A 13,087-nucleotide genomic window follows, 5' to 3' on the forward strand; every position below is an offset into this window, starting at 1 on the left:
CTGATAAATTTGGAACATAATGTCTACCTTAAATGTGAGCATTTCCCAATTAATGATTGTAGAAAAATTGAATCCTTCTGGCTGATGTCTTGAGGCAAAAATCAAATATATTGACTAATTGTAGGCTTGCAGCTTGAGCAACCAGTTGCTGGCCATTTCTATGGAATTAATGATTGTGCTATCTTGAGCTTGTGAGCTAGGGTTAACTTATGGTTAGTTAATCTGAAAGTGATATTAATTCATACCTCCTTTTTCCTTTATAATTTTAGTTTATTTATCATTGGTTTCTTTTAAGTGACTGCCTACTAGGATTTTTTTTTTAAAAATTTATAAGTGACTGGGCTATTTCTTTTCATTCATGCTTAATTCTTTTATGCTTATTTTTATGGACAAAGTTTAGTTACAAAATTGATTGTAACTTTAGGCTACAACCTTATTCAATATCTTTTTATTGGAGGTGAATTTTAACAAATCCACTGTTGGATTACATCTTTTTATATATTTTATGCTTGCAAAATTTCTAGAAAATTAAAGATCAAATAGCTATGTCATCAATGAATTGTCTAAACTGCAAGTTTTTGTAATTTAAAATTATACATAAAATATAAGCTTATAGATCATATAGTAAATAATATCCGATTGATACAAAATTTGACATGTATATTAAGAGTACACCTAGTTTCGTGCTTGCCAAAAAATTAAAAGGCTCTGAAAGAGGACATTGTACAATAGAATCGCCAAGAGTTTGGTAATGTAGAGTGTCAAAAGAAACAATTACTGGAGGAGTTGAAAAAATTAGATGCGAAGGAAAGGGATTTAGGTCTCACTGATGGGGAGAAATGTCATAGGGTAGATTTGAGGTCCCAGGTGGAGCATCTTCTTTCCTTGGAAGAAATTTCATGGAAACAAAAATCTAGAATGTTATGTATCAAGGAAGGGGATAATAACACCAAGTTCTTCCACAAAATGGCTAACTCCTATAGAAGGTATAATCATCTCAGAACCTTGGAGGTGGATGGGGTGGTTTTTGAGGAGGATTCCGAAGTAACTAATTAGGTAGTCCAGTTTAATAAAAATTTGTACAAGGAGTCTGAGGGGTGGAGGCCTTTTGTGAAGGGTTTGGAGTTTGATCATATTGGGGATATGGAGAGGGTTTAGCTTGAATAGAAGTTTGAGAGAGAGGAGATACTTCAAGTCGTAAGTGACTTGGAGGGGGACAAAGCTCCAGGTCCGGATGGGTTTACTATGACGTTTTATCATCATTGTTGGAGAGTAGTGGAGAAAGACGTCTTAGTGGTCTTTGAAGAGTTTTTTCAACATTGCAAGTTTGAAAAATCCCTTAATGCTACCTTCATTGCTTTAATTCCTAAAAAGAATTGACGCCTCTAATATTAGAGATTTCCGACCTATTAGCTTGGTGGGGAGTGTGTATAAAATCTTGGCTAAGGTATTGGCAAATCGTTTGAGAGTGGTTTTGATCAGTGGACCTCTGAGACTCAGAATAGCTTTGTGGGTGGGAGACAAATCCTTGACTCGATTCTTATTGCGAATGAGTGTGTGGATAATCGAGGGAAGAGTAAGGTTCCTGGAGTCATTTGTAAACTTGATATTGAGAAGGCCTACGATCATGTGAATTGGGAGACTTTGCTAGATTTGTTGAATAGAATGGGTTTTGGAGTAAAGTGGTGTAAGTGGATCCGTACTTGTATATCCACAGTTCAGTTCTCTGTTTTGATTAGTGGGTCTTGAGCTGATTGTTTTGGTAGTTTTAGGGGTTCAAGACAGGGGGATCCGCTATCTCCTATGCTATTTTTGATTTTGATGGAGGTGTTAAGTAGGATGTTGAGAAGAGTAGAGGGAGCTAGCTTGATCCGTGGTTTTAAAGTTGAGGGTAGGAGGGGTGGTGGGGAAAGTGTTTCACATCTATTGTTTGCAGACGATACTATCTTATTTTGTGATGCAGATGTGGAGCAAGTTCTTTATATTCGGTTGTTGCTGCTCAGTTTTCAGGCGGTAACAGGTTTGAAAGTCAATGTGCACAAGAGTGAAATGGTTCCAATAGGGGAGGTTGATGATGTGTATGCCCTGGCTGATATTTTGGGTTGTAGAGTTGGAACTTTGCCTATGTCTTATCTTGGCATGCCTTTAGGGGCTTCACACAACTCCCTTCAATTTGGAATCCCATCTTGGAGAAAATTGAGTGGAAATTAGCCGGATGGAAGAAGTTATACTTGTCTAAAGGGGGTTGATTGATGTTACTCAAGAGTACGTTATTTAGTCTTCCTACCAATTTTCTATCTCTATTCACCATTCCTACTTATGTGGCTAATAAAATTGAGAAGTTGCAAAGGGATTTTCTATGGGGTGATAGCAAGACTCATCTGGTAGGATTAGATAAAGTTTGTGCGCCTACAGTTGACAGTGGCTTGGGGATAAGAAAGCTTACTACTTTCAATAAGGCTTTATTGGGGAAATGGTTGTGGCGGTTTGGGAAGGAAGATCGGTTATGGAGGAGGGTGGTAGTTTCAAAATATGGGGAAGAATGTGGGGGATGGACGTCTAAGCTAGGTAGGGGAGTTCGTGGGTGTGGTTTGTGGAGAGGTATTCGTATGAGATGGGAGGATTTTAGCAAAAATTGTCAATTTGTTGTTGGGTTGGGGAATAAAGTGAGATTTTGGCAGGATGGGTGGTATGGGGATCAACCTTTCCAATTGGTTTTCCCAAGACTGCATGGTATTGCCATTGATAAGGAGGCATCTATAGAAGCTTCTTTGTCAAGGCAAGGGGCGAAGGATAGAAGAATTTGGGATGTTCATTTTAGTCGAGAACTTAATGATTAGGAAATGGATGAAGGGCTGCATTTTCTTCGTATATTGGGAGCTAATACTCCTCCACTGGATGTTGGAGACCAGACGAGATGGAAGTTGAAACCTAATGGGGAGTTTGACATTCGGTCGTTTTATAACAAATTGCGAGATTCCCCCCTCAATTGTCTTTCCTTGGAAATGTATTTGGAGAGTAAATGCGCATAGACGGGTTTCTTTTTTTGTTTGGTGTGTAGATTGGAATAAGATCCTAACGGGTGATAACTTTAGATTGAGGAGATTGGATTTTGTAAACTGGTGCATTATGTGTCAACATTGTGGAGAGACGGTAGACCACTTACTTCATTATGAGATGGCTCATCGATTGTAGAGTTTTGCCTTAATAACTTTTGGTTTGTCTTGGGTTATTCCTAGATCGATCCCAAATTTGCTTTTTGGCTAGTGGAATTGGTTGGAGAAGCACTCGTCTCAGATTTGGAACTTAGTTCCGTTGTGCATCCTATGATGTATTTGGAAGGAACGGAATCGGCGGACTTTTGAGGATTTAGACAATTTTAGTGATTAGATGCTTCTTTTAGTGGGACTCTTTTTGATTGGTCTCAGGCTTGGGGACTCACGGTTAGTGATTCTCTCCCTTCTTTTCTTAGTTCTTTTTCTCTTTTATAATTAATATGTTGTCTGGTTTTCTTTTATGTTTTCCCTCTGTTTTTTCTTCTTGTATTTTCTGGGTCTGCTCTATGTTTTTCATGTATAGAGTAGCTGTTTGTATATTTAACATTCTTATTTATCAAAAAAAAAAAAACATGCAATTCAACAGTTAGATTTTCAAAATATATAATAGTTTTTATTTTATTGAGTAAAGTTGTAACCTTAGGTTATGCTTTTTATGTGAAGTTTTTTCTTAAAAAAAAAAAAAAAGACCTACATAGAGATTTTTTATTTTGCCCCCTTTTTTTTTCACTCTCTTTATCCTTATTCAACTCACGTTATTCAAAAATTTTCTAAATGATGTTATTTGTGAACTTACTGACATACATCTTGTTTTGTCTGTTCTTTATCTCCAATGATCTGCTCCAATTTTCTTTGGTGATTCTCTATGCATTTCAATATGTTACTTTATCTATTTGTTTTGTTGCACTCAGTTGTCTCTTCAAATTATGTGTTGTTTATTGTGCTTTGACCATACAGCAAAAAATTAGTGTGCTTTAATTGATTGATGTTGCAGGAGGCACGTGCATATGCTGGTGAAAATGGACTCTTTTTCATTGAGACCTCTGCCAAAACATCTGTCAATGTCAATGATATATTTTATGAAATAGGTGCGATTGTAATTTAATTATTTCCATATGGGCATTATATCTTAGCATGATTTTTATTCATTAAATTTTGTTCTCTTTATTTTATTTTATTATGATTTTTTAATCTAATGTCAATTTTCACACGATGAGAGTAGCCTTTGCTGCTACATAATGAATCTCTGATATCAGTAGAGTATTAGAAAAAGCAGAAAATGAATTGTGATATTATTGTTGTATTCTTTTTTGAAAATAAAATGACTATATACATGTGTGTGTGTGTGTGTGTGTTGCTTCTTTTGTTTTTGTTTTTTCTTTCTTCTTTTTATTTTGTATCCTTACACCGATGATTTATAGCTCAATTGCCAATGAGAGCTAGTTCAGCTGGCACCTCCTCCTCTTATAAGTTCTAGAGGGAGGGTGAGGTGATTTAAGACCCATTGGGTGTTTTTGTAACTTACAAATAAAAAATGAGCTATAGCTCAACTGATACTTCTTCCTCTTTTAATAACGGGATAAAGGGTGAGGTCACAGATTCAAGATCCACTAGTTGCATGTGCAATTTACCAATAACAAAAAAGTTACTGGTGCATGCATATGATTTGGTCTACTGTAGCCCTTCAGGAAAGTTCCCAACTACCTTGCTTACATCTTTGGCAAAGAATCTAGACGTAAATGAGAGCTGGTTGAGAGATTTCTATTCTTTTGCTGGCATCAAGTCATTCGTCTTAGTTTTTTTTAAGAGATTATGTGTTTCAGCTTGGTTAGTTCTGTACCTAGGTCTGTTGTGTAATGCTAAATGGTGACTTAGTTATGCAAGTTTTAAGCAACAGAAAGAAGAAACTTGAAGAAACGAACTGTATGGTCAACTTACTCCATGCCCAACACATTAATAAAAATAATAAGTCTTACGATTTTGTTGGTTTCAGACTAATCTTTAGTTGGAATATCACATTAGGCTTTGTATGAGCTTAATTTGATAGAGGATAGTGAGGGAAGGAAGGAGCCGTGTTGGTAAATTCTCAAGCTGCCAAGTGGAAGTGTGTGGGTTTGAGTCCTTTGAGCAGTCACTTTATTCAAAATTATAGGATTGCATTTAAACCACCCACCTAGGACCACAATCAGCTAGGATGGCACTAGGTAATGACTCTTTTATAGGTGAAAAGTGAATCATGTTGGGTGGATATATATCATTGGGGATTATATTGTGTTTTAAGAGTGATAAAATATGTTTTAGAGTGATGTGATGCATATCTTTTAGGACTGGTTTGGATTATGAATCAAAATCTTTGTAATTCCATTCGTTGAACATATGGAGTTCGTTATTAATAGCAGATGCAGCCATCACCAGCCATTGTACAATCTACCTTAAGAATAAACTTATCGTTGAACTGTATAATATTCTATCTACTTTTCTTCCTTTTTTTGTGTTCAATTTAGTCTTACAACTATATGGAATTGGGGCTTCAGCAATTGGCCTCATATGCCTTTTCAATTGTGTTAAATGATGGGTTTTTTTATTTGTCCTTTTAATTTTTCATTTTTGGTATATGTTTAGTTTTTTTTTATTAAATGCTTAGCATTTGTTTCTGCTTTTTTTTCTCCTCTTTCATCAAACACATAATTATATATCACAAGGATGAGAAAATATTTGGTATCAAATGATACCATGTTAGCCGTATGAAATTTAACTAAATGAGAGACTTGTCTACAAAAATAACTACCCCACTAACAAATGAACATCTGTTAGTGTGTAGTTATTTTTGTACGCATTGTCTCTCTTTTATTGGATTCTGATACGGATAACATGGTATCATTTGATCCAATATACTTTTTCCACGAGGAGAGCTTTATAACTTCAAATAACTAAAACTACTTATCACAACTTAAGCTTACACATACATTTACCTAAAAGAAATTCATATTGGCTCCCAGCGTCCATCAGTCTGTTGGTTCATTGAGTTAGAACCTTGCTGTTTGGTCTACACGTTTTGTGTTACCATTGTGAACAATCTTCAATTCTATATTACTAGTCTTTTAACCAGGTTAAAGGGAATTATTTTTCCTTTTCCATTTTTTCTATTTGCCTGTGGTTTCAAGAAATTTGATATTACCTATTATTGATGCTTCTCATAAAATTTTAAAAAAAATTCATTCTCATAACTTGTCTTTCACTTGAATTATTATGACTGTATACCGGGTCTCGATACTTGTGTTTTTTGCCTCTTTGATGGCCTCTTCGGTCATTAACATTTTATTTTATTTTTGGTTTTTCCTTCTGAAATTCTTCTGTTGCAGCTAAAAGGTTGCCTAGAGCTCAGCCTGCTCAGAACCCAGCAGGGATGGTCCTTGTGGATAGACCTGCAGAAGGATCCCAAGCTGCATCATGCTGTTCATAAAGCATTTCTTATAGGTCTGTCCTTTTCCTTTCTGTTCTTTAATTAAATATATACTTAAAATGGCACTATAGCTTTGAACCGAGCCAAAAGTGTGTGGAACTATATACTTAAAATGGCACTGTAGTTTTGAACCGAGCCAAAAGTGTGGAACTAATAATGCATTTGAAATAATACAATTGGAAGGATAGAATACTTAATTTAGAAACTGTACACTTTCATTCTTATGTACACTTTAGCTATATTAAACGTGTCGCTACTGTTTGTTGTCATCCCAATAGAAACTTTACCATTTTAATGCATGCTTTTGAATTCGGATTCCCATGTCTCTTGTAAATCTTTCTAAACTGCCTAGATGTGTGTGCCCATCAGTGGAAGTCACAGATGTCTAGGTGTCTAGGTGAATTCGCCTTTTATAAGATCATTGTTTGAATGGTCTTGTGTTTTAAGCTCTATTGAGATATATTTATTGTAGATTTCATTGATTGTCTCTCTTATGAATCCTAATTATTTAGGAGTATCTTATGTTTACATAATTTAGTTCCTCTTCTTTAATAGAATTTGTTACTTTTATAAAAAAAGTTCACATGATGGCGCAACCATGGTATGGTTAGGGAAGTAATATCCTTTTTGGAAGCTTAAGATTAAGGTAAAACCCAACAGTAAGTGTCCATGGTAGTTAGATAGGTTTTTATGTATTGTTTTATGTTTTATTATGATATTCTAGAGTCAAGGTTATCTCTGTTTGTATCAATGTAAAAACTTTTTTTTCAGGAAACATTTTCAGGTGTTTGCCTTGTGAAAAATCTTAAGTTTTCCTATATTTTTTATATGGATATGAACTAAACACTTTTGTTAAAAATATACGATTAAATGATTAAATTTACCATATTTTAATAGTTTAAACTTTTAAGACAATCAGTAATTTAACATTGTATCAGAATATGAGATCTTGAGTTCGATATTTGTCTCTTCCATTCTACCTCCCATTTAAATTCCCATGTGTTGGGCTTCATCTATTAAAAAAATGTAGTTTCGGCCTACACGTGAGAAGGAGTGCTAGAAGTATGTGGTTAATTGATTAAATTTACCATATTTTAATAACTTAAGCTTTTAGGACAATTGGTAATTTAACAAATTTTTTTCACCACTTTAAGATATTAATACAAAACAACTAAAATCAACTTCTTTTTTTTAAAAAAAAACACAATTAAATTTTTTTAAATATGGGTGCAATAGAAATAAAAATAAATAAAACAATTAACAAAAAATATCTTTTTTTGATAAGTAAGAATGTTTTATATACGAAATGCTACTCTGCATGAAAAGCATAGAGCAAACCCAGAAAATACAAGAAAAAGACTGAAAAAACAAAAAAGAAAACCAAACAACAGAATAATTACAAGAGAGAAAGAGAGCTAAGAAAAGAGGGGAGAGAATCACTAGTCGTGAGTCCCCAAGCCCGAGACTAATCAAAAAGACTCCCACTAAAAGAGGCAATCATTTGAACAACGGAACTATCAAAATCGTCAAAAGTCCTCCGATTTCATTCCTTCCAAATACACCATAGGATGCACAATGGAACTAAGTTCCAAATTTGAGACGAATGCTTCCCCAACCAATTCCACCAGCCAAAAAGCAAAACTGGGATCAATCTAGGCATAACCCAAGACAAACCAAAAGTTTTTAAGACAAAGCTCCACAACTAATAAGTCATCTCACAATGAAGAAGTAAGTGATCTACCGTCTCTCCACAATGCCGGCACATAATGCACCAGTCTACAAAATCCAATCCCCTTAATCTCCTCAAGTTATCACCTGTAAGAATCTTATTCCAAGCCACACACCAAACAAAAAAAGAGACTCGCCTAGGGGCCTTAACTTTCCATATTCCTTTTCAAGGAAAGACAATTGAGGAAGAATCCCGCAATTTGTTATAATACGACCGGATGTTAAACTCCCCATTAGGCTTTAACTTCCATCTCATCCGGTCTCTAACATCCATTGGAGGAGTATTAGCTCCCAAAATACGAAGAAAATGTAGCCCTTCATTCATCTCCCAATCATTAAATTTTCAAATAAAACGAACATCCCAAATTCTTCTATCATTTGTTCCCTGCCTTGACAAAGAAGCTTCTATAGATGCCTTCTTATCAATGTCAATACCATGCAACCTTGGGAAAACAACTTGAAGAGGATGATCCCCATACCACCCATCCTGCCAAAATCTCACTCTATTCCTCAACCCAACGACAAACTGACAATTCTTGCTAAAAATCTCCCATCCCATGCGAATACCTCACCACAAACCACACCCATAAACTCCCCTACCTAGCTTTGAGGTCCATCCCCCCCATTCTTCCCCATATTTTGACACTACCACCCTCCTCCATAACCGACCCTCTTCCTTCCCAAACCGCCACAGCCATTTCCCCAATAAGGCCTTATTGAAAGTAGTAATTTTCCTTATCCCCAAACCACCGTTAGCAATAGGCGCACAAACTTTATCCCATTCTACTAGATGAATCTTGCTATCACCCCATAGAAAGTCCCTTTGCAACTTTTCAATCTTATTAGCCACATAAGTAGGAATGGTGAAAAGAGATAGAAAATAGGTAGGAAGACTAGATAACGTAGTCTTGAGTAACACCAATCGACCCCCCTTAGACAAATACAACCTCTTCCACCCGGCTAATTTCCGCTCAATTTTTTCCAAAATAGGATTCCAAATTGAAGGGAGATTATACAAAGCCCTCAACGGCATGCCAAAATAAGACATAGGCAAAGTTCCAACTCTACAACCCAAAATTTCCGCCAAGGCATGCACATCATCAACCTCTCCTATAGGAACCATTTCACTCTTGTGCACATTGACCTTCAAACCTATTACTACCTGAAAACTAAGTAACAACAACCGAATATGAAGAATTTGCTCCACATCTGCATCACAAAAAAGGATAGTATCATCTGCAAACAATAGATGTGAAACACATTCCCCACCACCCCTCCTTCTACCCTTAACCTTAAAACCGCGAATCAAGCCAGCTCCCTCCACTCTTCTCAACATCCTACTAAACACCTCCATTAATATTAGAAATAGCATAGGAGAAAGCGGATCCCCTTGTCTTAAACCCCTAGAACTACCAAAAAAATCAGCTGGAGACCCGTTAATCAAAATAGAGAATTGAACTGTGGAAATACAAGTACGGATCCACTTACATCACTTCACACCAAAGCCCATTCTATTCAACAAATACAACAAAAAATATGGTTTCAACCTCGGATTAGTCACAAAATTTGAGGCCTGGCTACCTCGGATTAGTCACAAATTTGTGGTTTTTACTCTTTGATCTCTTTCAATACTGTTTGTTTTCTATATTATTGGAATCTCTTCTCCATTATGGGTGGTGTACGCAGTTTTTTTATTGAGTCCAAATTTTTTCAACTGGAGGTAGAGGAAGGGGGATGGTATTTTTCTTTTAAGGATTTTTGAGTGGAGAAGGTACTTCATGAAGTCGGTCTTCATGGGTAAGATTGTGGCACAATGGCTGATGAGGAGTATAGAACATATTGTTGTTGGGATCAGTCCGAAGTTTTTTTATACGTTCAAGGAAGGTGATTTAGCTTACACCCTCCAACGGAGTTCCAACTCTTTTGGCTTGTTCCTACTACTGACTGAGTTTAAAGTTGGCGGGTCTAGAAGGTCCATTATTATTCCAGAAGGCAGAGCAAAGAATGGATGGTCATTTACACCTCTAACATTCCACGAAATCATTTTATCTTCATTACCACAAAAAAAACCCCACCTACTGACACCAGCACAAAACCAAACCTCTCTCCTATCATAATTTACCGTAGAGATCAAGTTTTGCAGCTCTCTACATCCCTTGTGTTTGGACTTAGCCACTTTTTGGCTGCCTGTTACTTTCCGGTGTAACACATTGGCTGCCTCCATCTCAATTTGGAGCCTTTGTAAGAGAGCAATGTACAACTTCTCATGTCGGATCGTTGATAACCCAACCAATTTACTGAAACTAGGAATTCTTCGTTTCACCCACCCAGAGACATCAAATTGAGCCTCAATACTCAAAACCTGAGTGACCTCCTCCAACTCCACCAAAGTTGTCGACGCACTTGGAGCAATAATCTGTAAAGGTAAACAATCTGACAATTCTGCTTCATCAGAGCCCACAAAAAAATCAGCTGCATCCTCCACAAGCATGATACTAGAAGAGAAATTTGCCTTCTTACCCAAAACTCCCAAACCCATTGACCCAGCACGCAAAAACTCCAGAAAAAGATTGGGGAAAGAAGGTCCAACCAGTCACGGCACAAAATCAAGTCACCAACCTCAAATCTTCATAAATCAGCCCACCTGACAACCTATTTGAGCCCAAAATACTATTCCGGTCAGAGCTATACCAGAAAACTGTATGCTTTAATGCCCTGTCACCCTTTAAATCTGCCTTACCCATTGTGATCGGAAGCTCGTCGGTGCGAGTCCCCACAGAAAAAAGGCATTCCGCCTCTGCCGAGTTCTCCGCAAGACAACCCACCTTCTCCAGTAATTCCGGTGAGTCATCGGCGCAAAACCTAGCGGGAGGACACTGACTTGTCGGCAGCAGCTTCGCGGGGTGACACACCATCACAGTTTGACCAACTAAGCACATCGCCGCCGTCAAGACATGTTTTCGCACTATGCCAGCCTCCTCTAACGGCGCTGGTGACTCCTCGGCGAGAGCTCCACCAGCATCTGTGTGATCCGACGTTGTAGCCTTGGTATCCAGAGCTTCGTGAGGCTCGTTGGTCCTCTCTGAAGCTTGGGCATCGTGGTATAAAAGTCTCTGGTCACCCAAGGCTGGGCTCGCACCCACTACCATCCTAAATGGGCCAATGGGCTCTGGAAAGCCCAATTGAGAGTTAAACTCCTGGTCTGAGCCCAACACAGAACGACCTTGATTTTGAGCCCGTGAGAGCTCCCTCTGACTCCTAGGAACCCATTTGGAGCTCCTTAAACCCCCTTTAATCACCCCAGAATTTTGATAGGCTCGTGACCCACTAGAAAGACCCACCACGTGCTCCCTTTGATTCCTATTTACCCATATAGAATTCTTCAGACCTCCTTTATTAGATTTCCAAACAACATGCCTTATTCCTTCCCCATTCACCTCTACTATCAAGCCTCCTCCTATCCAGTCAGCTTTCATCGATTCACGCTCTTTTCCATAAGCACGTTTATTCCGATTTGAGTTGAAATTCAACAGAGATCTCTTATAATTTCATACCGTATTTGTCTCTCCAAATTCAAATTCCTCATTAATGCTCCGGGAACCCACATCGCCTCCTCCAAGGTTCGTCTGACCAGAGAAGGTCACTGGCATTTTGCACAACATCCTCCGCTCAATAACTAGGTTCTGCTTCTTCCCCTTGTTATTCTCTAAAAGCAAATTCCTTTTATCAAGGGTGCTAAGCAGGTTTGGCTGCTAATGCCCACGCACCGTATCAACAAAAGGTTTTGAAAGGTAGAACCCCTGAGTTAACCTTATGATGTTGAGCTACAAATTTCCCAGACCCACCATTCACATAGTTTTCAAGTTCCAAATCAGCTACAATTGGGAGGCTGGAGACCCATTCCAAATTAGCTACAAATCAGCTGGAGACCCGTTAACAAAAAATATCAACTAAACCTACACATACATTTGTAATTACAAACGCTTGAAACCTCTAAAATGGCATTTGAAAGTTTTTGTGCAATTTTTTTAAATGTTTGGAGTGGATTCTCAATGATACGAGGCTTAGCATGGTCATTTTGAAGGTTTTAGGAGCTATTTTCACACCATTTGGATGGTTTTGGGGTATTTGTCATTTAAGTGATTTTAGAGGCATTTTATTCGTATTAAAGAGTTTTGAAGATTTTTTTTGTTTAGAGGTTTCAAGGTAATTTTGTTAGTTTGAGGGTATTTCAGTTATTTTGGAGGTTTTGAAGGTATATTATAGATATTAGGGATGTTTCTATCATTTAGAGGTTTTTGGGGGTAATTTTGCCATTTAAAATTATTTAGGGGGTATTTTATATCATTTTAGTTATTTTAAGGGTAATTTCTAATGAGTTATAGCTCAATTGTTACTTCCTCCCATAATAATGGAATATAGGGTGAGGTCGTGGGTTCAAGACCCATTAAGTGTGTTTGTACTTAGCAATAAAAAAAAACAACAAATTATTCTACGAACCTTATTTGAGGTTCTAAGAATCAATACTCACCCCCAAAATTCAGTTGAAATGACACTTCCCATTGCGGTTTGTAATAATCATAATAAATAAGTTTTGTTACTAACTCTTAATGAAATATTTCTTCTTCTTTTTTTTTTTTTTTTTTTTGAGAACCTATTTTTAAAATTTTTTATATTTATTAACTGTGTTTAAATGTATTTCAACACACCTACTGTTAATTTTAGTATCTTCTTTCACCATTAACCAAAGAAGTAAATGTGAGGAGCTTTGGATCATCTAAGGTCACCCAAGCTTCTATACCATCACCCACTGAGTGTCTGCCAAAATTACTAGATTCAT

General features: G+C 37.0%; 1 protein-coding gene across 7 annotated transcripts in view; it reads left to right on the top strand.

Annotated features, from left to right (window-relative positions):
• The window catches only part of LOC142610699 (ras-related protein Rab5), a 42,399-nt gene that overhangs the window by 13,189 nt on the left and 16,123 nt on the right, over positions 1-13,087 (top strand). For 3 of the 7 annotated variants that reach the window (XM_075782644.1, XM_075782637.1, XM_075782653.1), the window contains exon 6: positions 6,419-6,533. In XM_075782644.1, coding sequence (XP_075638759.1) covers positions 6,419-6,533 — 115 coding nt within the window. Of the gene's footprint in view, positions 1-4,050; positions 4,145-6,418; positions 6,839-13,087 lie in introns of those variants that run through there. The other 4 variants (XM_075782621.1, XM_075782629.1, XM_075782614.1 and 1 more) reach the window with 3 other exon arrangements.

Source organism: Castanea sativa, chromosome 1 (assembly GCF_040712315.1).
Source record: "Castanea sativa cultivar Marrone di Chiusa Pesio chromosome 1, ASM4071231v1".
NCBI classification, from domain to species: Eukaryota; Viridiplantae; Streptophyta; class Magnoliopsida; order Fagales; family Fagaceae; genus Castanea; species Castanea sativa.